The 25,039-nt window shown below is 47.5% G+C and overlaps 1 protein-coding gene across 1 annotated transcript in view; it reads left to right on the top strand.

Moving 5' to 3' along the window:
• LOC311114317 (PDZ and LIM domain protein 7-like) overlaps positions 1-25,039 on the top strand; it is a 101,503-nt gene that overhangs the window by 55,237 nt on the left and 21,227 nt on the right. Inside the window, exons 4-8 of the mRNA XM_084189580.1 lie at positions 7,565-7,592; positions 8,929-9,113; positions 17,168-17,212; positions 19,865-20,019; positions 23,036-23,072. Of these exons, the coding sequence (XP_084045706.1) occupies positions 7,565-7,592; positions 8,929-9,113; positions 17,168-17,212; positions 19,865-20,019; positions 23,036-23,072 (450 nt within the window). The remainder of the gene's footprint in view (positions 1-7,564; positions 7,593-8,928; positions 9,114-17,167; positions 17,213-19,864; positions 20,020-23,035; positions 23,073-25,039) is intronic.

The following is a 25,039-nucleotide window of genomic DNA, read 5'->3' as shown; positions in this document are numbered from 1 at the left end:
GAATGACAGGGTATGGATGGCCGCTCCATTATAAAGCCTAGAGAATGACAGGGTATGGATGGCCGCTCCATTATAAAGCCTAGAGAATGACAGGGTATGGATGGCCGCTCCATTATAAAGCCTAGAGAATGACAGGGTATGGATGGCCGCTCCATTATAAACCCTAGAGAATGACAGGGTATGGATGGCCGCTCCATTATAAACCCTAGAGAATGACAGGGTATGGATGGCCGCTCCATTATAAACCCTAGAGAATGACAGGGTATGGATGGCCGCTCCATTATAAAGCCTAGAGAATGACAGGGTATGGATGGCCGCTCCATTATAAACCCTAGAGAATGACAGGGTATGGATGGCCGCTCCATTATAAAGCCTAGAGAATGACAGGGTATGGATGGCCGCTCCATTATAAAGCCTAGAGAATGACAGGGTATGGATGGCCGCTCCATTATAAAGCCTAGAGAATGACAGGGTATGGATGGCCGCTCCATTATAAAGCCTAGAGAATGACAGGGTATGGATGGCCGCTCCATTATAAAGCCTAGAGAATGACAGGGTATGGATGGCCGCTCCATTATAAAGCCTAGAGAATGACAGGGTATGGATGGCCGCTCCATTATAAACCCTAGAGAATGACAGGGTATGGATGGCCACTCCATTATAAAGCCTAGAGAATGACAGGGTATGGATGGCCGCTCCATTATAAACCCTAGAGAATGACAGGGTATGGATGGCCACTCCATTATAAAGCCTAGAGAATGACAGGGTATGGATGGCCGCTCCATTATAAAGCCTAGAGAATGACAGGGTATGGATGGCCGCTCCATTATAAAGCCTAGAGAATGATGATATGAATGTGAGGTACCCTAACTACATAGGGGCCTCAGTGTTGGGAAGTAATAATGGCGGGTCACTTTACTATTTTTAGGAGATGAGGTGTAATTCTAACCTTGGATATTTTGGATTAGTGCATATTTAACACTTAAATCGAGACATATGAATTTGTTTTGTGATGGATTTAGTTCAGTGCATTTTAAGACATCGGAAAGCCAGATTTGATTATGGTAACTAATCTAGCATTTGCCCACTGAAGTCGGTTACGACACCAAACTGCAGTCAGGTCAAGACCCTGGTGAGGACGACGAACACGCAGATGATCTTCCCTGAGACGGTTTCTGACAGTTTGTGCAGAAATTCTTTGGTTGTGCAAACCCACAGTTTCATCAGCTGTCAGGGTGGCTGGTCTCAGACGATCCCGCAGGTGAAGAAGCCGGATGGGGAGGTCCTGGGATGGCGTGGGTACATATGGTCTGCATTTGTGAGGCCGGTTGGAGATTCTGGCAAATTATCTAAAATGATGGAGGCGGCTTATGGTAGAGAAAAACATTCAATTCTCTTGCAACAGCTCTGGTGGACATTCCTGCAGTCCGCATGTCAATTGCATTCTCCCTCAACTTGAGACGTCCGTGGCATTGTATTGTTTGACAAAACTGTAGAGTTCAAAAAGTACTCGCACTCAAAACCATGAAGAGGAATAACCGGGGGAGCCTGAGATACAAAAATAATATCATTAATTTAATCCGAGCTCGAAAGAATACGAAAAGTGAAAGGTGCTACTAAAAAATGAACAGAGCTTTATGACTTCATCAGTACAAACCATTTAAGAAGACACTTAACACCTGCAAGCAGGCAGTTAGAGATGTAATGTAGGTCATAGCTATTTTCTTATCTGCCTTTTTAGAAAGTGTATCAATCCCATATCTGCCTTTTAGAAAGTGTATCAATCCCATATCTGCCTTTTTAGAAAGTGTATCAATCCCATATCTGCCTTTTTAGAAAGTGTATCAATCCCATATCTGGCTTTTTAGAAAGTGTATCAATCCCATATCTGCCTTTTTAGAAAGTGTATCAATCCCATATCTGCCTTTTAGAAAGTGTATCAATCCCTTATCTGCCTTTTTAGAAAGTGTATCAATCCCATATCTGCCTTTTTAGAAAGTGTATCAATCCCATATCTGCCTTTTAGAAAGTGTATCAATCCCATATCTGCCTTTTTAGAAAGTGTATCAATCCCATATCTGCCTTTTTAGAAAGTGTATCAATCCCATATCTGCCTTTTTAGAAAGTGTATCAATCCCATATCTGCCTTTTAGAAAGTGTATCAATCCCATATCTGCCTTTTTAGAAAGTGTATCAATCCCATATCTGCCTTTTTAGAAAGTGTATCAATCCCATATCTGGCTTTTTAGAAAGTGTATCAATCCCATATCTGCCTTTTTAGTAAGTATTCATACCTTGACTTATTCCACATTTTGTTGTTAGTCTGAATTTAAAATGGATTATAATGACAGTGAAACAAGTTTTTCAAATATTTAGATTTTTTTTTTTGGTGAAAAATGAAATGGACAGATCTAATTTACATAAGTATTCACACCCCTGAGTCAATACATGTTAGAATCCCCTTTGGCAGCGATTACAGCTGTGAGTCTTTCTGGGTAGGTCACTCAGAGCTCTGCACCCCTGGATTGTACAATATTTGCACATTTTTATTATTTTCAATGTTCTTCAAGCTCTGTCAAATTGGTTGTTGTTCATTGCTAGACATTAGACAACCATTTTCAGGTCTTGCCAAAGATTTTCAAGCAGATGAAAGTCAAAACTGTAACTCGCCCACTTAGGAACATTCACTGTATTCTTGGTAAACAACCCCAATGTATGCACTCACTAACTGTAAGTCGCTCTGGATAAGAGCGTCTGCTAAATGACTAAAATGTAAAATGAAAAAAAAATAAATGTATGTTTCTTGTAGTGTTGTCAATCGAGAGTCAATGCATATTAACAAGGAATAATATAGAAGAGTATCAGACATGGACAACAGTCTGGGCAAAATAGCAATATCAGAAGCAAGAGATATGAAATACTCCCAGTAGACTGAAAGGCGCAGAGAGGCGGCAGTGGGACTGCTGTTGCCGGTGCCTGTAGACTACAGGCTCAGAGAGGCGGCAGTGGGACTGCTGTTGCCGGTGCCTGTAGACTACAGGCTCAGAGAGGCGGCAGTGGGACTGCTGTTGCCGGTGCCTGTAGACTACAGGCTCAGAGAGGCGGCAGTGGGACTGCTGTTGCCGGTGCCTGTAGACTACAGGCTCAGAGAGGCGGCAGTGGGACTGCTGTTGCCGGTGCCTGTAGACTACAGGCTCAGAGAGGCGGCAGTGGGACTGCTGTTGCCGGTGCCTGTAGACTACAGGCTCAGAGAGGCGGCAGTGGGACTGCTGTTGCCGGTGCCTGTAGACTACAGGCTCAGAGAGGCGGCAGTGGGACTGCTGTTGCCGGTGCCTGTAGACTACAGGCTCAGAGAGGCGGCAGTGGGACTGCTGTTGCCGGTGCCTGTAGACTACAGGCTCAGAGAGGCGGCAGTGGGACTGCTGTTGCCGGTGCCTGTAGACTACAGTCTCAGAGGGGCGGCAGTGGGACTGCTGTTGCCGGTGCCTGTAGACTACAGGCTCAGAGAGGCGGCAGTGGGACTGCTGTTGCCGGTACAGGCTCAGAGAGGCGGCAGTGGGACTGCTGTTGCCGGTACAGGCTCAGAGAGGCGGCAGTGGGACTGCTGTTGCCGGTGCCTGTAGACTACAGGCTCAGAGAGGCGGCAGTGGGACTGCTGTTGCCGGTACAGGCTCAGAGAGGCGGCAGTGGGACTGCTGTTGCCGGTGCCTGTAGACTACAGTCTCAGAGGGGCGGCAGTGGGACTGCTGTTGCCGGTGCCTGTAGACTACAGGCTCAGAGAGGCGGCAGTGGGACTGCTGTTGCCGGTGCCTGTAGACTACAGTCTCAGAGAGGCGGCAGTGGGACTGCTGTTGCCGGTGCCTGTAGACTACAGGCTCAGAGAGGCGGCAGTGGGACTGCTGTTGCCGGTGCCTGTAGACTACAGGCTCAGAGAGGCGGCAGTGGGACTGCTGTTGCCGGTGCCTGTAGACTACAGGCTCAGAGAGGCGGCAGTGGGACTGCTGTTGCCGGTGCCTGTAGACTACAGGCTCAGAGAGGCGGCAGTGGGACTGCTGTTGCCGGTGCCTGTAGACTACAGTCTCAGAGAGGCGGCAGTGGGACTGCTGTTGCCGGTGCCTGTAGACTACAGGCTCAGAGAGGCGGCAGTGGGACTGCTGTTGCCGGTGCCTGTACACTACAGGCTCAGAGAGGCGGCAGTGGGACTGCTGTTGCCGGTGCCTGTAGACTACAGGCTCAGAGAGGCGGCAGTGGGACTGCTGTTGCCGGTGCCTGTAGACTACAGGCTCAGAGAGGCGGCAGTGGGACTGCTGTTGCCGGTGCCTGTAGACTACAGGCTCAGAGAGGCGGCAGTGGGACTGCTGTTGCCGGTGCCTGTAGACTACAGGCTCAGAGAGGCGGCAGTGGGACTGCTGTTGCCGGTACAGTCTCAGAGAGGCGGCAGTGGGACTGCTGTTGCCGGTACAGGCTCAGAGAGGCGGCAGTGGGACTGCTGTTGCCGGTGCCTGTAGACTACAGTCTCAGAGAGGCGGCAGTGGGACTGCTGTTGCCGGTACAGTCTCAGAGAGGCGGCAGTGGGACTGCTGTTGCCGGTGCCTGTAGACTACAGGCTCAGAGAGGCGGCAGTGGGACTGCTGTTGCCGGTGCCTGTAGACTACAGGCGCAGAGAGGCGGCAGTGGGACTGCTGTTGCCGGTGCCTGTAGACTACAGGCTCAGAGAGGCGGCAGTGGGACTGCTGTTGCCGGTGCCTGTAGACTACAGGCTCAGAGAGGCGGCAGTGGGACTGCTGTTGCCGGTGCCTGTAGACTACAGGCTCAGAGAGGCGGCAGTGGGACTGCTGTTGCCGGTGCCTGTAGACTACAGGCTCAGAGAGGCGGCAGTGGGACTGCTGTTGCCGGTGCCTGTAGACTACAGGCTCAGAGAGGCGGCAGTGGGACTGCTGTTGCCGGTACAGGCTCAGAGAGGCGGCAGTGGGACTGCTGTTGCCGGTGCCTGTAGACTACAGGCTCAGAGAGGCGGCAGTGGGACTGCTGTTGCCGGTGCCTGTAGACTACAGGCTCAGAGAGGCGGCAGTGGGACTGCTGTTGCCGGTGCCTGTAGACTACAGGCTCAGAGAGGCGGCAGTGGGACTGCTGTTGCCGGTGCCTGTAGACTACAGGCTCAGAGAGGCGGCAGTGGGACTGCTGTTGCCGGTGCCTGTAGACTACAGGCTCAGAGAGGCGGCAGTGGGACTGCTGTTGCCGGTGCCTGTAGACTACAGGCTCAGAGAGGCGGCAGTGGGACTGCTGTTGCCGGTGCCTGTAGACTACAGGCTCAGAGAGGCGGCAGTGGGACTGCTGTTGCCGGTACAGGCTCAGAGAGGCGGCAGTGGGACTGCTGTTGCCGGTACAGGCTCAGAGAGGCGGCAGTGGGACTGCTGTTGCCGGTGCCTGTAGACTACAGGCTCAGAGAGGCGGCAGTGGGACTGCTGTTGCCGGTACAGGCTCAGAGAGGCGGCAGTGGGACTGCTGTTGCCGGTGCCTGTAGACTACAGTCTCAGAGGGGCGGCAGTGGGACTGCTGTTGCCGGTGCCTGTAGACTACAGGCTCAGAGAGGCGGCAGTGGGACTGCTGTTGCCGGTGCCTGTCGACTACAGTCTCAGAGAGGCGGCAGTGGGACTGCTGTTGCCGGTGCCTGTAGACTACAGGCTCAGAGAGGCGGCAGTGGGACTGCTGTTGCCGGTGCCTGTAGACTACAGGCTCAGAGAGGCGGCAGTGGGACTGCTGTTGCCGGTGCCTGTAGACTACAGGCTCAGAGAGGCGGCAGTGGGACTGCTGTTGCCGGTGCCTGTAGACTACAGGCTCAGAGAGGCGGCAGTGGGACTGCTGTTGCCGGTGCCTGTAGACTACAGTCTCAGAGAGGCGGCAGTGGGACTGCTGTTGCCGGTGCCTGTAGACTACAGGCTCAGAGAGGCGGCAGTGGGACTGCTGTTGCCGGTGCCTGTACACTACAGGCTCAGAGAGGCGGCAGTGGGACTGCTGTTGCCGGTGCCTGTAGACTACAGGCTCAGAGAGGCGGCAGTGGGACTGCTGTTGCCGGTGCCTGTAGACTACAGGCTCAGAGGGGCGGCAGTGGGACTGCTGTTGCCGGTGCCTGTAGACTACAGGCTCAGAGAGGCGGCAGTGGGACTGCTGTTGCCGGTACAGTCTCAGAGAGGCGGCAGTGGGACTGCTGTTGCCGGTACAGGCTCAGAGAGGCGGCAGTGGGACTGCTGTTGCCGGTGCCTGTAGACTACAGTCTCAGAGAGGCGGCAGTGGGACTGCTGTTGCCGGTACAGTCTCAGAGAGGCGGCAGTGGGACTGCTGTTGCCGGTGCCTGTAGACTACAGGCTCAGAGAGGCGGCAGTGGGACTGCTGTTGCCGGTGCCTGTAGACTACAGGCGCAGAGAGGCGGCAGTGGGACTGCTGTTGCCGGTGCCTGTAGACTACAGGCTCAGAGAGGCGGCAGTGGGACTGCTGTTGCCGGTGCCTGTAGACTACAGGCTCAGAGAGGCGGCAGTGGGACTGCTGTTGCCGGTGCCTGTAGACTACAGGCTCAGAGAGGCGGCAGTGGGACTGCTGTTGCCGGTGCCTGTAGACTACAGGCTCAGAGAGGCGGCAGTGGGACTGCTGTTGCCGGTGCCTGTAGACTACAGGCTCAGAGAGGCGGCAGTGGGACTGCTGTTGCCGGTGCCTGTAGACTACAGGCTCAGAGAGGCGGCAGTGGGACTGCTGTTGCCGGTGCCTGTAGACTACAGGCTCAGAGAGGCGGCAGTGGGACTGCTGTTGCCGGTGCCTGTAGACTACAGGCTCAGAGAGGCGGCAGTGGGACTGCTGTTGCCGGTGCCTGTAGACTACAGGCTCAGAGAGGCGGCAGTGGGACTGCTGTTGCCGGTGCCTGTAGACTACACCACAAGAAACATACAAGGTCAGTCTCTAATTAACTATCTTGCTTGTTACGCACAGCAGGTGTTTTTGAAGTAAATATTTTTTAAATTTGTTTGTACTGATGACGGCAGAAGGCCGCTTTTAATAGCACCTTGCACTTTCACGTTTTGTATTATTTTCGAGCACGGATTACATTTTATAACATTATTTTTGCATCTCGGGGCCTCCTTGAGTTATTCCTCTTCATGGTTTTGAGCGAGAGTACTTTCGGGAACTCTACATATGGTATCTCTCCCACCGGCCGCCTTTCATTCGAACCTGAGCGCTAACCCTCATACTGGCCCCCTGCGTAATGATCGCTGTTTAATCAGCTTCTTGATATGCCACACCTGTCAGGTGGATGGATTATCTTGGCAAAGGGAGAAACGCTCACTAACAGGGATGTAAACACATTTGTACACAACATTTTGAGAGAAATAAGCTTTTTGTGCATATGGAACATTTCTGGGATCTTTTATTTCAGCTCATGAAACATGGGACCAGCACTTTACATGTTGCGTTTCTATCTTAGTTCTGTATAAATGAAGGTTTTTATAGGATCTACCACTGTGTCATTCTAACTTTTATATTTTCTAACACTATTTTCCAATCTTTCTTTCAGAGCTTTCCATGTGGGTGGAGATCAGAAGGTAAGAGTGTCTGCCTTGCATCCCAAACAACACCCTATTCCCTATATAGTGCACTACTCTATCAGGGCTCAGGTCAAAAGTAGTAAGCTACACGTGGGAAAAGGGTGTCATTTCAGATTTGCGTTTTTAATGTCTGTGTTGTCTTAACCTCACCCCTCTGACGGTGGATGCTTCTGCAATGTGAATCAACAGATCCCTGTCTTCACTGGGCAGTGAATAAACAGTCCTATCTGGTCCGTAGTGCACTATGATATATTAGCCTGTCTATGACAGTGCTTACAGACAGTTTTCCCTACAGGCTGTTACAGGCTGTTAAATTGCATTGTGTTGTCTGATGAGAGGAATTCACTTTGTGTTTGGCTCCTAGTGGCATCTCTCAACAACCTACACCATCACCTTGCATTTAAATTTATTCAGTCATTGTGATTCAATCCCCCATCAGGCTGTCAGCTGGTTCATAGCACACATTGCATAAAGCAGCAGGACCGTTTATAAGTTTGATGTTTGTTGAATGAAATTATTCTAGTATTCCTTATACACGTGAATGTGTGTGGCCCTGAAGAGCATTGCGTAATCCCAGACTCTCGAGAATGTGTCAAAGGCGACATCATGTTATGATAACAACATTTTTCATTTCAACCCAATGTATTCGTTATCACGCAAAGTTCATAGTTCAAGCCCTATTATAGAAATGCAGTATTATTTTTTTGCGTTGAAGACAGTACAAGTAAACATGGACATCATGATATCATAACAACTCTGACACAATGAGACATCCAAGCTGAAGAAGACACTGTGCAACTCAAAGTTCAGTGAACATTTAAAAAATAATTTAAGTGTTAAGTGTCATAGCCGAGCTAACAGAGACCGAGAAAGGACTTCAGTGGGACAAACCCCAGCTTTCCAAGATAAACATAGATGCTTTCCAAATGGCACCCTATTCCCTATATAGTGCACTACTATGGGGTAGTCAATGGGTCAAAAGTAGTGCACTGTATAGTGAATAGGGTACCGTTTGGGACGCGGCCCCATGAGGTAAGCCAGTTGGGTGTTCACACGTCTTCAGCCTCTCCTCCCTCCGTACAGAGAGACAGAGCTGGTCTTGGCAAGGCCCGGTTCGTGCAACACATTACTGTAGTTATGATGTTATGAGCCATGTTTAGGCTAACTGAGCTGGTTTCCAAGCAACAGATATGGGATTGATACACTCTGCTGTGTGCAGTGCAGTGCAGTATGCTTAGCTAGGGCCAATGCACACGTGTGTTTGTCTAACTGCATGTTATTTGCTGTGGTTTTTTGCCCCTGTGTCTCCCTCTCTCTCTCTCACACCCTGTAGGATTCGCTCGCCCCCACCTACGTTCAGCCCAAATACTCCTTTGCCCCCAGCACCGCTATCAACAAGATGGCGCGGCCATTCACGCCGGGAGGCGGTAACACGGTCATTAAACCGGTGGCGTACGCCCCTAAAGTAAACACCCCAGCCTCAACGGCCCGCGCCAGCATGCTACAGCCACACAACGGGTAGGTACACAACAAACAAACAAACAAACAAACAAACAAACATGCAAACACACATGCAAACACAACGCCTCCGCTGGGAGAGAACAGACCAAATGTTTTCACGGTATTTTAATTAAACAATTCACTCTGGGTTCCTGTGGAAGGTTGATTTAAGTATACATTTCAGCTTTGAGTCATTCAGGTAACTCTCTGGGGAGTAGAAATTGCTGACTGCACCTTTTTAAGAGGGAAGGTTAAGTTGTAGTATGATTGATGATCTGATCAGAAGAGGCCTTCTCCTGGTCCGTTGGGAGCAGACTGTTGAGTAGAATACAGGAAATAAAATCAGCCGAATGCTTTAACTACGTCTTATTGGCTAGAGAGATCGCGTTCTCTTTGTCTTATTGGCTAGAGAGATAGCGTTCTTTGTCTTATTGGCTAGAGAGAGAGAGAACATTCTCTTTGTCTTATTGGCTAGAGAGAGAACATTCTCTTTGTCTTATTGGCTAGAGAGAGAACATTCTCTTTGTCTTATTGGCTAGAGAGAGAACATTCTCTTTGTCTTATTGGCTAGAGAGAGAACATTCTCTTTGTCTTATTGGCTAGAGAGAGAACATTCTCTTGTCTTATTGGCTAGAGAGAGAGAACATTCTCTTTGTCTTATTGGCTAGAGAGAGAGAACATTCTCTCCACAGTGTAGTCATTATTCCTGTGTTAACGTCTCTAAGCAACAATCTGAATGTCTGTGTAAAAGGTCCAAGAGTTCTGCTCTCAGTCTCTCAGTCTCTCAGTCCTTCAGTCTCTCAGTCCTTCAGTCTCTGTCTCCCAGTCTCTCAGTCTCTCAGTCCTTCAGTCTCTCAGTCTCTCAGTCCTTCAGTCTCTCAGTCCTTCAGTCTCTCAGTCTCCCAGTCTCCCAGTCCTTCAGTCTCTCAGTCTCCCAGTCTCCCAGTCCTTCAGTCTCCCAGTCTCCCAGTCTCCCAGTCTCCCAGTCTCCCAGTCTCCCAGTCTCCCAGTCTCCCAGTCTCCCAGTCTCTCAGTCTCCCAGTCTCCCAGTCTCCCAGTCTCCCAGTCTCCCAGTCTCTCAGTCTCTCAGTCTCTCAGTCTCTCAGTCTCTGAGTCCTTCAGTCTCTCAGTCCTTCAGTCCTTCAGTCTCTCAGTCTCTCAGTCTCTCAGTCCTTCAGTCTCTCAGTCTCTGTCTCTCAGTCCTTCAGTCTCTCAGTCTCTCAGTCTCTCAGTCTCTCAGTCCTTCAGTCTCTCAGTCCTTCAGTCTCTCAGTCTCTCAGTCCTTCAGTCTCCCAGTCCTTCAGTCTCCCAGTCTCTCAGTCTCTCAGTCCTTCAGTCTCCCAGTCTCCCAGTCCTTCAGTCTCCCAGTCTCCCAGTCTCCCAGTCTCCCAGTCTCCCAGTCTCTCAGTCCTTCAGTCTCCCAGTCTCCCAGTCTCCCAGTCTCTCAGTCCTTCAGTCTCTCAGTCCTTCAGTCTCCCAGTCTCTCAGTCTCCCAGTCTCTCAGTCTCTCAGTCCTTCAGTCTCTCAGTCTCTGTCTCTCAGTCCTTCAGTCTCTCAGTCTCCCAGTCTCTCAGTCCTTCAGTCTCCCAGTCTCTCAGTCTCCCAGTCTCTCAGTCTCTCAGTCCTTCAGTCTCTCAGTCTCTGTCTCTCAGTCCTTCAGTCTCTCAGTCTCCCAGTCTCCCAGTCTCCCAGTCTCTCAGTCCTTCAGTCTCCCAGTCTCTCAGTCCTTCAGTCTCCCAGTCTCTCAGTCCTTCAGTCTCTCAGTCTCTCAGTCTCTCAGTCCTTCAGTCTCTCAGTCTCTGTCTCTCAGTCCTTCAGTCTCTCAGTCTCTCAGTCTCTCAGTCCTTCAGTCTCTCAGTCTCTCAGTCCTTCAGTCTCTCAGTCTCTCAGTCCTTCAGTCTCCCAGTCCTTCAGTCTCCCAGTCTCTCAGTCTCTCAGTCCTTCAGTCTCCCAGTCTCCCAGTCCTTCAGTCTCCCAGTCTCCCAGTCTCCCAGTCTCTCAGTCCTTCAGTCTCCCAGTCTCCCAGTCTCTCAGTCTCTCAGTCCTTCAGTCTCTCAGTCTCTCAGTCTCTCAGTCTCTCAGTCCTTCAGTCTCTCAGTCTCTCAGTCTTTTGCTTCCTCATTTAGTTCTGGTAGGAAGAACAGTGGTGTGTTCTCAAACTTTTTCACTCAGGCCCCCCTTCCATCATTGGGGAACGTCCCGCACCCCGGGGATGTTTTTGGAACTCAGCGCGCCCCCTATTTCTAATGCCTCTGTCCAGGGTTGCATCCCAAATGGTACCCTATTCCATATATAGTGCACTACCTTTGACCAGAGGGCCCTGGTCAACAGTATTACACTATATATAGGGAATAGGGTACCACCCTGGTCAACAGTAGTGCACTATATAGGGAATAGGGTACCACCCTGGTCAACAGTAGTGCACTATATAGGGAATAGGGTACCACCCTGGTCAACAGTAGTGCACTATATAGGGAATAGGGTACCACCCTGGTCAACAGTAGTGCACTATATAGGGAATAGGGTACCACCCTGGTCAACAGTAGTGCACTATATAGGGAATAGGGTACCACCCTGGTCAACAGTAGTGCACTATATAGGGAATAGGGTACCACCCTGGTCAACAGTAGTGCACTATATAGGGAATAGGGTACCATATTGGGGTAATACATTGCTTCATCTCTGGCCTGCTGTTTCGTTCCGTTAACCAAACTGTAACATGTAAGGCTGACATCATGTCTGACATACAAGTCATGGCTTTCAGCAGTTGTTTTATTTCCTCTACTTTCGAACCGGCCAAGGACTGTAGTCAAGTGTTCACACGACACACACCACAGGCAGAATAGAAAAGCTGTATACTGCTTTACAAGGGTTTCTAATCTAAATGGTCGGTTCTGCTTTACTAGGGTTTCTAATCTTAAATGGTCGGTTCTATACAGCAGATGTTCTATGTCGTCTGAAAGGACCCTTATGGGGAAAAAAAACACATGAATTTCATGTGGTCACGTAATCTGATGTAAAGCAACATGCGATAACGTGTCTTCACGTGTGTAGTTCCATGTTATCAAATGTGAAAAAACACATTTTCACATGAGTTTACATGTGGAATTTCACTTGAGAATCATGTGATTTTCCACATGTGAAATCATGTGGTTTTTTCTGTAAGGGGAGTAGTGTATAACATGATTTGGTCTGTGTCTTCAATGGTACCCTATTCCCTATACACTGAGTGTACAAAACATTAAGGACACTTGCTCTTTACATGACATAGATTGACCAGGTGAATCCAGGTGAAAGCTATGATCCCTTATTGATGTCACTTGTTAAATCCACCTCAATCAGTGTAGATGAAGGGGAGGAGACAGGTTAAAGAAGGATTTTTAAACCTTGAGAATTGAATTGTGTATGTGTGCCATTCCAGAGGGTGAATGGGCAAGACAACAGATTTGAAGTGCCTTTTGAACGGGGTATGGTGGTAGGTGCCAGGCGCAACTCAATATTAGGAATGTGTCCTTAATGTTTTGTACACTCAAAAGTAGTGCACTAAATAGAAAATATGGGGGGCCGTTTAGTATGCAGACTTGGTTTATTTCAGGGTGACCTTAAACGGCACAGGGTGGTCCGACCAGGTGTTACTGTTCCAGGTAGGGGGGAAATATCCAGGGTTTTACAAATCCGGTTAGAAGATTCCTGGAATCAGGAGGAAATCCAGAATCCTCTGATCAGGTATTTCTGGATAACCAGGCAATTTGGGGAAAGTTTGAAGGATTTTGCAACCCTTGTTCCATGCCTGATACTTGGTTTACGGTCACCGTGGTGTGTTGGGGAAGGGATGGGTTTTAAGGTCTGACTTTTTTGGCGAGGTCTTGATGTTGTCTGTGGCTGCATTTAGCCGTGCCGTGCCGTGCCGGGCTGTGCTCAGGACCCCTCCCGTAGAATCTGCTGAGCTGTCAGAATGGTTTCACTGTGGCGGTGCTGCGTTACCAAACTAGCCTTACTTGGAGAAGTCACATGGACCTGATCAAGCCTGATCCGTATAGCTCTCATACTTTCACGGTCTAAAACACTTCATAGAAAAGAGGTTAGAAACATTAGCAACACTAGTTTACTCAAATTCAACTTTATTTTTATTTTTATGATGCGTCATGAAGTTGTTATGAACGGTTAAGGCCACATCTGTATTCTGTGTCTCAAGCACAGCATACTGAGAGAGAGAGAAATAGGGGTGTATAACACTAGAAACAGGTGACTCTATCATGAAAAAGCTTCACATTCAACCAGTGTTCTTTATAAGACCATTTGAATCTCATTTTATGAAGAGTCATACAATTGTTGTGAACGGTTTTAAAGGAGCAGTACAAAGTTGTTGTGAACAGTTTTTAAAGACACAGGTAGTGTTCTTCAGTTTAATGGAGTGGTCTGTCCTCCAGAAGTCTTCCTCCAGTATGTTTGTGGATTAGGTTGCCCTCCACATTATTCGGGAGGATTTCTAAACTGCGACTCCTTCACACAGCTGTTTCCTTATGACAGGGGCTAAATCATACAGAGTCCTACTATTCCTGTTCAGAACTAATCTGTCACTTACTACAAGGCAGCATTGTACGGAATGCCTTTTGGGTCTTTGCGTTTTCAAAAATATGCACGTCAAGTAACACAATTTGTCAGATCAAATAAGCTTGTTGACCAATCAGGACCTGAATATGACTGAACGTAGTCACATAGTCATTTAACACGTTCATAAATGGTTTACGTAGTTATTACACATTGATTACACCATCACTCATATTTCATATCTAATAGCGATTCACCATTACGTATGCTATGATGCTGGTAAAGTGTTGTCTTGCGCAACTGCCGCTGCCAAATGAGGCAGACTCTGGGACAGTGCTGGTCAGAAAAAAAGCTTGCTAGCTGGTGGATGCAAACAATGTTCTCCCCCCAAAACATATCAAAATTACATCTGTTTCAGTAGCTATATTTAGCTAGCTAACTAAACTCAGCAAAAAAATAGTTACGTCCCTTTTTCAAGACCCTGTCTTTCAAAGATAATTCGTAAAAATCCAAATAACTTCACAGATCTTCATTGTAAAGGGTTTAAACACTGTTTCCCATGCTTGTTCAATGAACCATAAACAATTAATGAACATGCACCTGTGGAACGGTCGTTAAGACACTAACAGCTTACAGACGGTAGACAATTAAGGTCACAGTTATGAAAACTTAGGACACTAAAGAGGCCTTTCTACTGACTCTGAAAAACACCAAAAGAAAGATGCCCCTGCTCATCTGCGTGAACGTGCCTTAGGCATGCAGCAAGGAGGCATGAGGACTGCAGATGTGGCCAGGGCAATAAATTGCAATGTCCATACTGTGAGACGCCTAAGACAGCGCTACAGGGAGACAGGACGGACAGCTGATCGTCCTCGCAGTGGCAGACCACGTGTAACAACACCTGCACAGGATCGGTACATCCGAACATCACACCTGCGGGACAGGTACAGGATGGCAACAACAACTGCCCGAGTTACACCAGGAACGCACAATCCCTCCATCAGTGCTCAGACTGTCCGCAATAGGCTGAGAGAGGCTGGACTGAGGGCTTGTAGGCCTGTTGTAAGGCAGGTCCTCACCAGACATCACCGGCAACAACGTCGCCTATGGGCACAAACCCACCATCGCTGGACCAGACAGGACTGGGAAAAAGTGCTCTTCACTGACGAGTCACGGTTTTGTCTCACCAGGGGTGATGGTCGGATTCGTGTTTATCATCGAAGGAATGAGCGTTACACCGAGGCCTGTACTCTGGAGCGGGATCGATTTGGAGGTGGAGGGTCCGTCATGTTGTGGGGCGGTGTGTCACAGCATCATCGGACTGAGCTTGTTGTCATTGCAGGCAATCTCAACGCTGTGCGTTACAGGGAAGACATCCTCCTCCCTCATGTGGTACCCTTCCTGCAGACTCATCCCGACTCTCCAGCATGACAATGCCACCAGCCATACTGCTCATTCTGTGCGTGATTTCCTGCAAGACAGGAATGTCAGTGTTCTGCCATGGCCAGCGAAGAGCCCGGATCTCAATCCCATTGAGCACGTCTGGGACCTGTTGGATCGGAGGGTGAGGGCTAGGGCCATTCCCCCCAGAAATGTCTGGGAACTTGCAGGTGCCTTGGTGGAAGAGTGGGGTAACATCTCACAGCAAGAACTGGCAAATCTGGTGCAGTCCATGAGGAGGAGATGCGCTGCAGTACTTAATGCAGCTGCTGGCCACACCAGATACTGACTGTTACTTTTGATTTTGACCCCTCCTTTGTTCAGGGACACATTATTCAATTTCTGTTAGTCACATGTCTGTGAAACTTGTTCAGTTTATGTCTCAGTTGTTGAATCTTGTTATGTTCATACAAATATTTACACGTTAAGTTAGCTGAAAATAAACACAGTTGACAGTAAGAGGATGTTTCTTTTTTTCGCTTAGTTTATCTAGCTCGATGTCATCATCTAAAATACCCCTAATTTATAAGAGAGTTTTTGTATTTTGTCGGTAATGGTCGGACCCGGTTCAGTCAAGCCACACTAACCAGATGAAGCTAGCTTGCTGCTTATAACGTTAGCTTGGGGCAACAGGGCTAGCTAGCTGGCTAGCTTGTTTCGTTCGTTGTCTAGCTGGCTAGTTATTTTCATGAACTGAAGTTCTATTTCAATAAGAGAACAACAAGTGGCTGCCTAACTAATACTGTCACATGGACTCCTAAATCATTGCTAAGAATATTGAAAATGACTGCAGTTTCTGGTCATTGTTTTCAGGCTGGTTACATTGGTTCCGGCAAGGTACCAAACTAACGCTAGCTTAGCTACCTCTAGTTTCCAAACTGTCATCGATGTTGACACAATGCTTGATTATTATTCTGTATTTTGACTAGCTAGGTCTGGTGTATTTGCACAGAGCTTACCCTGCTGCCATGATGCATCAGTCCAATGACACACCATTATTACTGCGTTGTTATAGAAGTGTGTGCGCATTGGACATATTTGGCTTTCCAGTTGGTCATAAAGAAGTTATGTTCTGCGGTCATCATATTGGAATTGTACACCATTTGATGGGATTAAATATACAGGCCAGTTAATTATTGTAAAAGACAATGTGTTTTTAAATGACTTACCTGGTTAAACAAAGGCGAGATAAAGAAATCGTTTTAGAAGTTAGGCAGACAGTCAATACAGACGTCAACTTGAACCGGATCCGTTGTAGATCGGTGAGAGGAAGACGTGGACACTGGCCTGCCTGCGCGTTTCCTGTCAAAAGTCACTGAGTCAGCGTCATCAGAACACCCCATGCTGTGCGTCTCTCTGCACGAACCCGTCAACAATGAAAGCCTGTGTGTGTGTTCACCCCACTGCATGATTCTCTGCATCCCACAACAACTCTGTCTCCTCACTGCATGATTCTCTGCATCCCACAACAACTCTGTCTCCTCACTGTTGACTGGTCTCTGCAACTATTGTTGATTTGAAAAGTTCTTCCAAGCTGTTGTCATCTTGTTTTTCCAAACTGACCTTTTTACCCCCCATCTTCTTTCCCTCCTCTCTTCTTTCCCTCCTCAGATGGATGAGAAGTCAGTAAATTCTCTTTACTTCCTTTTTACTTGAATGTTAAATCATTGTTTTCCTGTCAGTAGCTGAGCTAGTGGTCAGTAATGATTAGTGAAGGTCTTTCTCTTAGCAGTAGTAACATAGTTCATTAATCATTGACTAATCATTAATTCTTCAGAATTCTTCATCTAACAGTATTTCTCTCTTTCTCCTGTCATTTGTTGTCCATTCTCTGTCATCTACTACTCCCCCCTCTCCTCCTCTCCTCCCTCCTCTTCCTCTCTGCTCCTCCCTCCTCCTCTTCCTCCCTCCTCCTCCTCTTCCTCTCTGCTCCTCCCTCCTCCTCCTCTTCCTCCCTCCTCCTCTTCCTCTATGCTCCTCCTCTTCCTCCTCCTCTTCCTCTCTGCTCCCTCCTCCTCCTCTTCCTCTCTGCTCCTCCCTCCTCCTCTTCCTCCTCCTCCTCCTCCTCCTCCCCCCTACAGAGATGATCAAGCTTTCTATGATCAACAGATTTACCAACACGAGAAGTAAGAGACTGATGCATTATGGTCCAGCCTGTTTGACCGCTGGTCACTAGACAGCATGTTATAGAGGACATATTGATATGGTGTTAGACAGCCATGTTATAGAGGACATATTGACATGGTGTCAGACAGCATGTTATAGAGGACATATTGACATGGTGTCAGTCATGTTATAGAGGACATATTGACATGGTGTTAGACAGCCATGTTATAGAGGACATATTGACATGGTGTCCGTCATGTTATAGAGGACATATTGACATGGTGTCAGCCATGTTATAGAGGACATATTGACATGGTGTTAGACAGCCATGTTATAGAGGACATATTGGCATGGTGTCCGTCATGTTATAGAGGACATATTCACATGGTGTCAGTCATGTTATCGAGGACATATTGACATGGTGTCAGTCATGTTATAGAGGACATATTGACATGGTGTCAGACAGCATGTTATAGAGGACATATTGACATGGTTTCAGACAGCATGTTATAGAGGACATATTGACATGGTGTCAGTCATGTTATAGAGGACATATTGACATGGTGTCAGACAGCATGTTATAGAGGACATATTGACATGGTGTCAGACAGCATGTTATAGAGGACATATTGACATGGTGTCAGTCATGTTATAGAGGACATATTGACATGGTGTTAGACAGCCATGTTATAGAGGACATACAGTACTTGTCAAAAGTTTTAGAACACCTACTCATTCAAGGGTTTTTCTTTATTTTTTACTATTTTCTACATTGTAGAATAATAGTGAAGACATCAAAACTATGAATCATGTAGTATCCCAAAAAGTTTTATTTTATATTTGAGATTCTTGAAATAGCCACCCTTTGCCTTGATGACAGCTTTGGACACTCTTGGCATTCTCTCAACCAGCTTCATGAGGTAGTCACCTGGAATGCATTTAAATTAACAGGTGTGCCTTGTTAAAAGTTAATTTGTAGAATTTATTTCCTTCTTAATGCATTTGAGCCAATCAGTTGTGTTGTGACAAGGTAGTTGGGGGGGGGTGTATACAGAAGATAGCCCTATTTGGTAAAAGACCAAGTCCATATTATGGCAAGAACAGCTCAAATAAGCAAAGAGAAAATACAGTCCATCATTACTTTAAGAGATGGTCAGTCAATCTGGAAAATTTCAAGAACTTTCTTCAAGTGCAGTTGCAAAAACCATCAAGCGCTATGATGAAACTGGCTCTCATGAGGACCACCACAGGAATGGAAGTCCCAGAGTTACCTCTGCTGCAGAGGATAAGTTCATTGGAGTTACCAGCCTCAGAAATTGCAGCCCAAATAAATGCTTCACAGAGTTCAAGTAACAGACACATCTCAACATCAACTGTTCAGAAGACACTGTGTGAATCAGGCCTTCGTGGTCGAATTGCTGCAAAGAAACCAATAATAATAAGAGACTTGCTTGTGCCAAGAAACACGAGCAATGGACGTTAGACCGGTGGAAATTTGTCCTTTGGTCTGGAGTCCAAACTGGAGATTTTTCGTTCCAACCGCCGTGTCTTTGTGAGATGCGGTGTGGATGAACGGATGATCTCTGCATGCGTATTTCCCACCGTAAAGCATGGAGGAGGAGGTGTTAAGGTGTGGGGGTGCTTTGCTGGTGACACTGTCAGTGATTTATTTAGTATTCAAGGCACTTTTAACCAGCATGGCTACCACAACTTTCTGCAGCGATACGCCATCCCATCTGGTTTGGGCTTAGTGGGACTATCATTTGTTTTCCAACAGGACAATGACCCAACACACCTCCAGGCTGTGTAAGGGCTATTTGACCAAGGAGAGTGATGGAGTGCTGCATCAGATGACCTGGCCTCCACAATCACCTGGCCTCAACCCAATTGAGATGGTTTGGGATGAGTCGGACCGCAGAGTGAAGGAAAAGCAGCCAACAAGTGCTCAGCAAATGTGGAAACTCCTTCAAGACTGTTGGAAAAGCATTCCAGGTGAAGCTGGTTGAGAGAATGCCAAGAGTGTGCAAAGCTGTCATCAAGGCAAAGGGTGGCTACTTTGAAGAATCTCAAAATATAAAATATATTTTGATTTGTTTAACACTTTTTTGGTTACTACATGATTCCATATGTGTTATTTCATAGTTTTGATGTCTTCACTATTATTCTACAATCTAGAAAATAGTCAAAATAAAAACCCTTGAATGAGTAGGTGTTCTAAAACTTTTGACCGGTAGTGTATGCCGGTTGAATATGACATGGGCTGCATTCAAAATGGCCCCCTATCCCCTTCATAGTGTGCTACTTTTGACCAGGGATATAGGGTTCTAGTTTGTTGTTTGTAAATAGTACTGTGTGTGTGTGTTTGAGGAGCCAACACTAAACCTTAAGGATGATCATCTGCTAGATGCGTACTGTGTGTCCATAGTAGTGTGTCCATCCGTAAGTTGAATAATCATGGTTTCTAATTATTGTCTGTCATTCTTCGCTTGTCCGTCGCTGGGTTCACGTCATGGTGGTTTCAACATTGTGATAACGCCATGTCTGTGTGTGTGTAGGTATGGTTTGTTTTGTTAATGTTGTTGGAACGTTGTGGTGACGTGGGGTGTGTACTGGGCATGGTCCGTTGTTGTTAACGTTGTTGGAACGTTGTGGTGACGTGGGGTGTGTACTAGGCACGGTCTGCGGGTGGATGGCATCCCCATGTTCATCCCCAACGACCGCAGCAAGAAGAGGCTGATCGAGGACACTCAGGATTGGCAGCCCCGCACAGGCACCACCCAGTCACGCTCCTTCCGCATGCTGGCCCAGCTCACAGGCACCGACTACAGTAAGTCGGAGAGGGGAAGAGAGGGGAAGAGGGGGAGAGGGGGAGGGAGAGGGAGGGAGAGAGAGAGAGAGAGAGAGAGAGAGAGAGAGAGAGAGAGAGAGAGAGAGAGAGAGAGAGAGAGAGAGAGAGAGAGAGAGAGAGAGAGAGAGAGAGAGAGAGAGAGAGAGAGAGAGAGAGAGAGAGAGAGAGAGAGAGAGAGAGAGAGAGAGAGAGAGAGAGAGAGAGAGAGAGAGAGAGAGAGAGAGAGAGAGAGAGAGAGAGAGAGAGAGAGAGAGAGAGAGAGAGAGAGAGAGAGAGAGAGAGAGAGAGAGAGAGAGAGAGAGAGAGAGATGCATCTTGAGCCCCACCCTCTTCAACATAAATATATCAATGAATTGGCGAGGGCACTAGAACAGTCTGCAGCACCCGGCCTCACCCGACTAGAATCTGAAGTCAAATGTCTACTGTTTGCTGATGATCTGGTGCTTCTGTCACCAACCAAGGAGGGCCTACAGCAGCACCTAGATCTTCTGCACAGATTCTGCCAGACCTGGGCCCTGACAGTAAATCTCAGTAAGACAAAAATGTTGTTTCAAAAAAAGGTCCAGTAGCCAAGACAAATACAAATTCTATCTAGACGCTGTTGCCCTAGACCTTACAAAGAGTAACACCTACCTCGGCCTTAACATCAACACCACAGGTAACTTCCACAGGGCTGTGAAGGATCTGAGAGACAAGGCAAGAAGGGCCTTTTACGCAATTCAAAAGGAACATAAAACTCTACATCCCAATTAGGATCTGGCAAAAAAGACTTCAATCAGTTTAGAATGCTATCTGGCCCTAAACAGAGAGTACACCACCTTGACTATGTACAGACTCAGTGAGCATAGCCTTGCTATTGAGAAAGGCCGCCATAGGCAGACCTGGCTCTCTCTCGACAAGCTGTGTACCCACTGCCCATAAAATGAGGTGGAAACTGAGCTGCACTTCCTAACCTCCTGCCAAATGTATGACCACATTAGAGACACATACACTGCTCAAGAAAATAAAGGGAACACTTAAACAACACAATGTAACTCCAAGTCAATCACACTTCTGTGAAATCAAACTGTCCACTTAGGAAGCAACACTGATTGACAATAAATGTCACATGCTGTTGTGCAAATGGAATAGACAACAGGTGGAAATTATAGGCAATTAGCAAGACACCCCAATAAAGTGGTTCTGCAGGTGGTGACCACAGACCACTTCTCAGTTCATATGCTTCCTGGCTGAGGTTTTGGTCACTTTTGAATGCTGGCGGTGCTTTCACTCTAGTGGTAGCATGAGACGGAGTCTACAACCCACACAAGTGGCTCAGGTAGTGCAGCTCATCCAGGATGGCACATCAATGCGAGCTGTGGCAATAAGGTTTGCTGTGTCTGTCAGCGTAGTGTCCAGAGCATGGAGGCGCTACCAGGAGACAGGCCAGTACATCAGGAGACGTGGAGGAGGCCGTAGGAGGGCAACAACCCAGCAGCAGGACTGCTACCTCCGCCTTTGTGCAAGGAGGAGCAGGAGGAGCACTGCCAGAGCCCTGCAAAATGACCTCCAGCAGGCCACAAATGTGCATGTGTCTGCTCAAACGGTCAGAAACAGACTCCATGAGGGTGGTATGAGGGCCCGACGTCCACAGGTGGGGGTTGTGCTTACAGCCCAACACCGTGCAGGACGTTTGGCATTTGCCAGAGAACACCAAGATTGGCAAATTCGCTACTGGCACCCTGTGCTCTTCACAGATGAAAGCAGGTTCACACTGAACACATGTGACAGACGTGACAGAGTCTGGAGACGCCGTGGAGAACATTCTGCTGCCTGCAACATCCTCCAGCATGACCGGTTTGGCGGTGGGTCAGTCATGGTGTGGGGTGGCATTTCTTTGGGGGGCCGCACAGCCCTCCATGTGCTCGCCAGAGGTAGCCTGACTGCCATTAGGTACCGAGATGAGATCCTCAGACCCCTTGTGAGACCATATGCTGGTGCGGTTGGCCCTGGGTTCCTCCTAATGCAAGACAATGCTAGACCTCATGTGGCTGGAGTGTGTCAGCAGTTCCTGTAAGAGGAAGACATTGATGCTATGGACCGCCCGTTCCCCAGACCTGAATCCAATTGAGCACATGTGGGACATCATGTCTCGCTCCATCCACCAACACCACGTTGCACCACAGACTGTCCAGGAGTTGGCGGATGCTTTAGTCCAGGTCTGGGAGGAGATCCCTCAGGAGACCATCCGCCACCTCATCAGGAGCATGCCCAGGCGTTGTAGGGAGGTCATACAGGCACGTGGAGGCCACACACACTACTGAGCCTCATTTTGACTTGTTTTAAGGACATTACATCAAAGTTGGATGAGCCTGTAGTGTGGTTTTCCACTTTAATTTTGAGGGTGACTCCAAATCCAGACCTCCATGGGTTGATACATTTGATTTCCATTGATCATTTTTGTGTGATTTTGTTGTCAGCAAATTCAACTATGTAAAGAAAAAAGTATTTAATAAGATTATTTCATTCATTCAGATCTAGGATGTGTTGTTTAAGTGTTCCCTTTATTTTTTTGAGCAGTGTATTTCCCACACGATCACACAGACCCACAAAGAATTTGAAAACATATCAAACATTGATAAACTCCCATATCTGTTAGGCGAAATACTGTAGAGTGCAATCACAGCAGCAAGATGTGTGGCCCGTTGCTATGAGAAAAGGGCAACCAGTAGAGCACAAACAACATTGTAAATACAACCTATATTTATCTGTTTATTTATTTTCCCTTTCATACTTCAGCTACATGAACATTATTACAACACTGGACACAGCCAATAATATAACATTTGAAATGTCTAAATTATTTTAAACCTTTTGTGAGTGTAATTGAGAGAGAGAGAGGTGCCAGTGGTCCAGAGAGGAGGAGAAAGTTGACACAGGGTCAATTGTCTCTTATAATAACATTGGAAAATGTAATCGGGGCGTTCTGATTCTGTGTTTTTCCTGGCTCTCTCAGTGCAGGACCCGGACGATGAGACAATGAAGAGGGCCAGGTAAACAGCCTGTCTGTTATAAAGCTATAGCCTGTGTGTGATATCTACGGCTGACTCTGGTATACCCTGTGTGTGATATCTATGGCTGACTCTGGTATACCCTGTGTGTGATATCTACGGCTGACTCTGGTATACCCTGTGTGTGATATCTACGGCTGACTCTGGTATACCCTGTGTGTGATATCTATGGCTGACTGGTATACCCTGTGTGTGATATCTACGGCTGACTGGTATACCCTGTGTGTGATATCTATGGCTGACTGGTATACCCTGTGTGTGATATCTACGGCTGACTGGTATACCCTGTGTGTGATATCTATGGCTGACTCTGGTATACCCTGTGTGTGATATCTACGGCTGACTCTGGTATACCCTGTGTGTGATATCTACTGCTGACTCTGGTAAAGGCTGAGTGTGATATCTATGGCTGACTCTGGTATACCCTGTGTGTGATATCTATGGCTGACTCTGGTATACCCTGTGTGTGATATCTATGGCTGACTGGTATACCCTGTGTGTGATATCTACGGCTGACTGGTATACCCTGTGTGTGATATCTATGGCTGACTGGTATACCCTGTGTGTGATATCTACGGCTGACTGGTATACCCTGTGTGTGATATCTATGGCTGACTCTGGTATACCCTGTGTGTGATATCTACGGCTGACTCTGGTATACCCTGTGTGTGATATCTATGGCTGACTCTGGTATACCCTGTGTGTGATATCTATGGCTGACTCTGGTATACCCTGTGTGTGATATCTATGGCTGACTCTGGTAAAGGCTGAGTGTGATATCTATGGCTGACTCTGGTAAAGGCTGAGTGTGATATCTATGGCTGACTCTGGTATACCCTGTGTGTGATATCTATGGCTGACTCTGGTAAAGGCTGTGTGTTTAAAGGCTGTGTGTTTAAAGGCTGTGTAACTGTAAAGTTACGGCTGATGCTGACATGCTTGTGTGTTACAGCTAACGATAAAGGTACACTCTGCAAGATGAATCATTACACACAACGAGGCAACTTCCTACTTCCAAATGTGGGCGTGCCACAGTTGATGATGATATCTTCATCTTGCTGAGTTCACCTTTTAAAGACCTTCTAGTTGAACTCAACAGTTGAGTTATGGACTTCAGCTGCTTTCAGCTCTAGCATGTGGTTTGGTGTGTGAGTTATACAGGTGTGGTTCCAGGACCACTTTTGTAGCTTTTCTCTGTCCCCATATTGAGTTGTGATGTAGTTTTACCATTTCCATTGCGTGGTGAATTGTCTCTCTTCATTTCCTGTCAATTTTCTCTCTCTCTCGCTCTGTCTCTCTCTCTCTCTCTCTCTCTCTCTCGTGGTGGTTAGGGAAAAGTTCCTTACAGAGATTCAGAGCCCCCGTTATGCCCGTCTGAGGGACTGGCACCACGAGAGGTCCGCACGTGCCCTCAACATCAAGTCCTGAGCGTCACCATGGCAACATGCAATGCCGGGCCCGAGCCCTAGCGATCGATAGCCATCACGACGACTAAAACGACAAAACAACGATATCCAGCGAACGGCAGATATAAAGAGAGGAGAATAAATAAGAGAGATGAAATAGAGAATCAAGGATCACTAAAAGCCACACGTCTGACTGTCACGTTCACTTCTTCTCCTTGAGTTGATGAGTTAGTGTTCATAACATCTTGTGGATCACCTTGTGTTTGTAACAGATCTGGGGCCAACACATACGTAAAATACATTTGATTGATTGATTGATTGATTGATCAAATAGATGCAGGGATAGTTTGAACTTCGGCTCCCTGTCCCATTGTCCCAGAGTAATCCAAATCAAGCGCACCTCAAGACTTCTACAGTATTTGACGTATGTATCTGACCCAGGTCTGGTTGGTAGTTCTGTTCCTCCTATTCAACTGTGTAAGAGTTATCGGGGGGGGGGGGGGGGGATTCGGTAATTCTAGTTCTTTTGATCTGTAAACTCTT

The sequence above is a fragment of the Coregonus lavaretus genome (assembly GCF_964263955.1).
Source record: "Coregonus lavaretus genome assembly, contig: HAP1_SCAFFOLD_646, whole genome shotgun sequence".
In the NCBI taxonomy this organism is placed as follows: Eukaryota; Metazoa; Chordata; class Actinopteri; order Salmoniformes; family Salmonidae; genus Coregonus; species Coregonus lavaretus.
The sequence above is the reverse complement of the archived record's forward strand: the minus strand, read 5'-3'. Positions and strand labels throughout refer to the sequence as shown.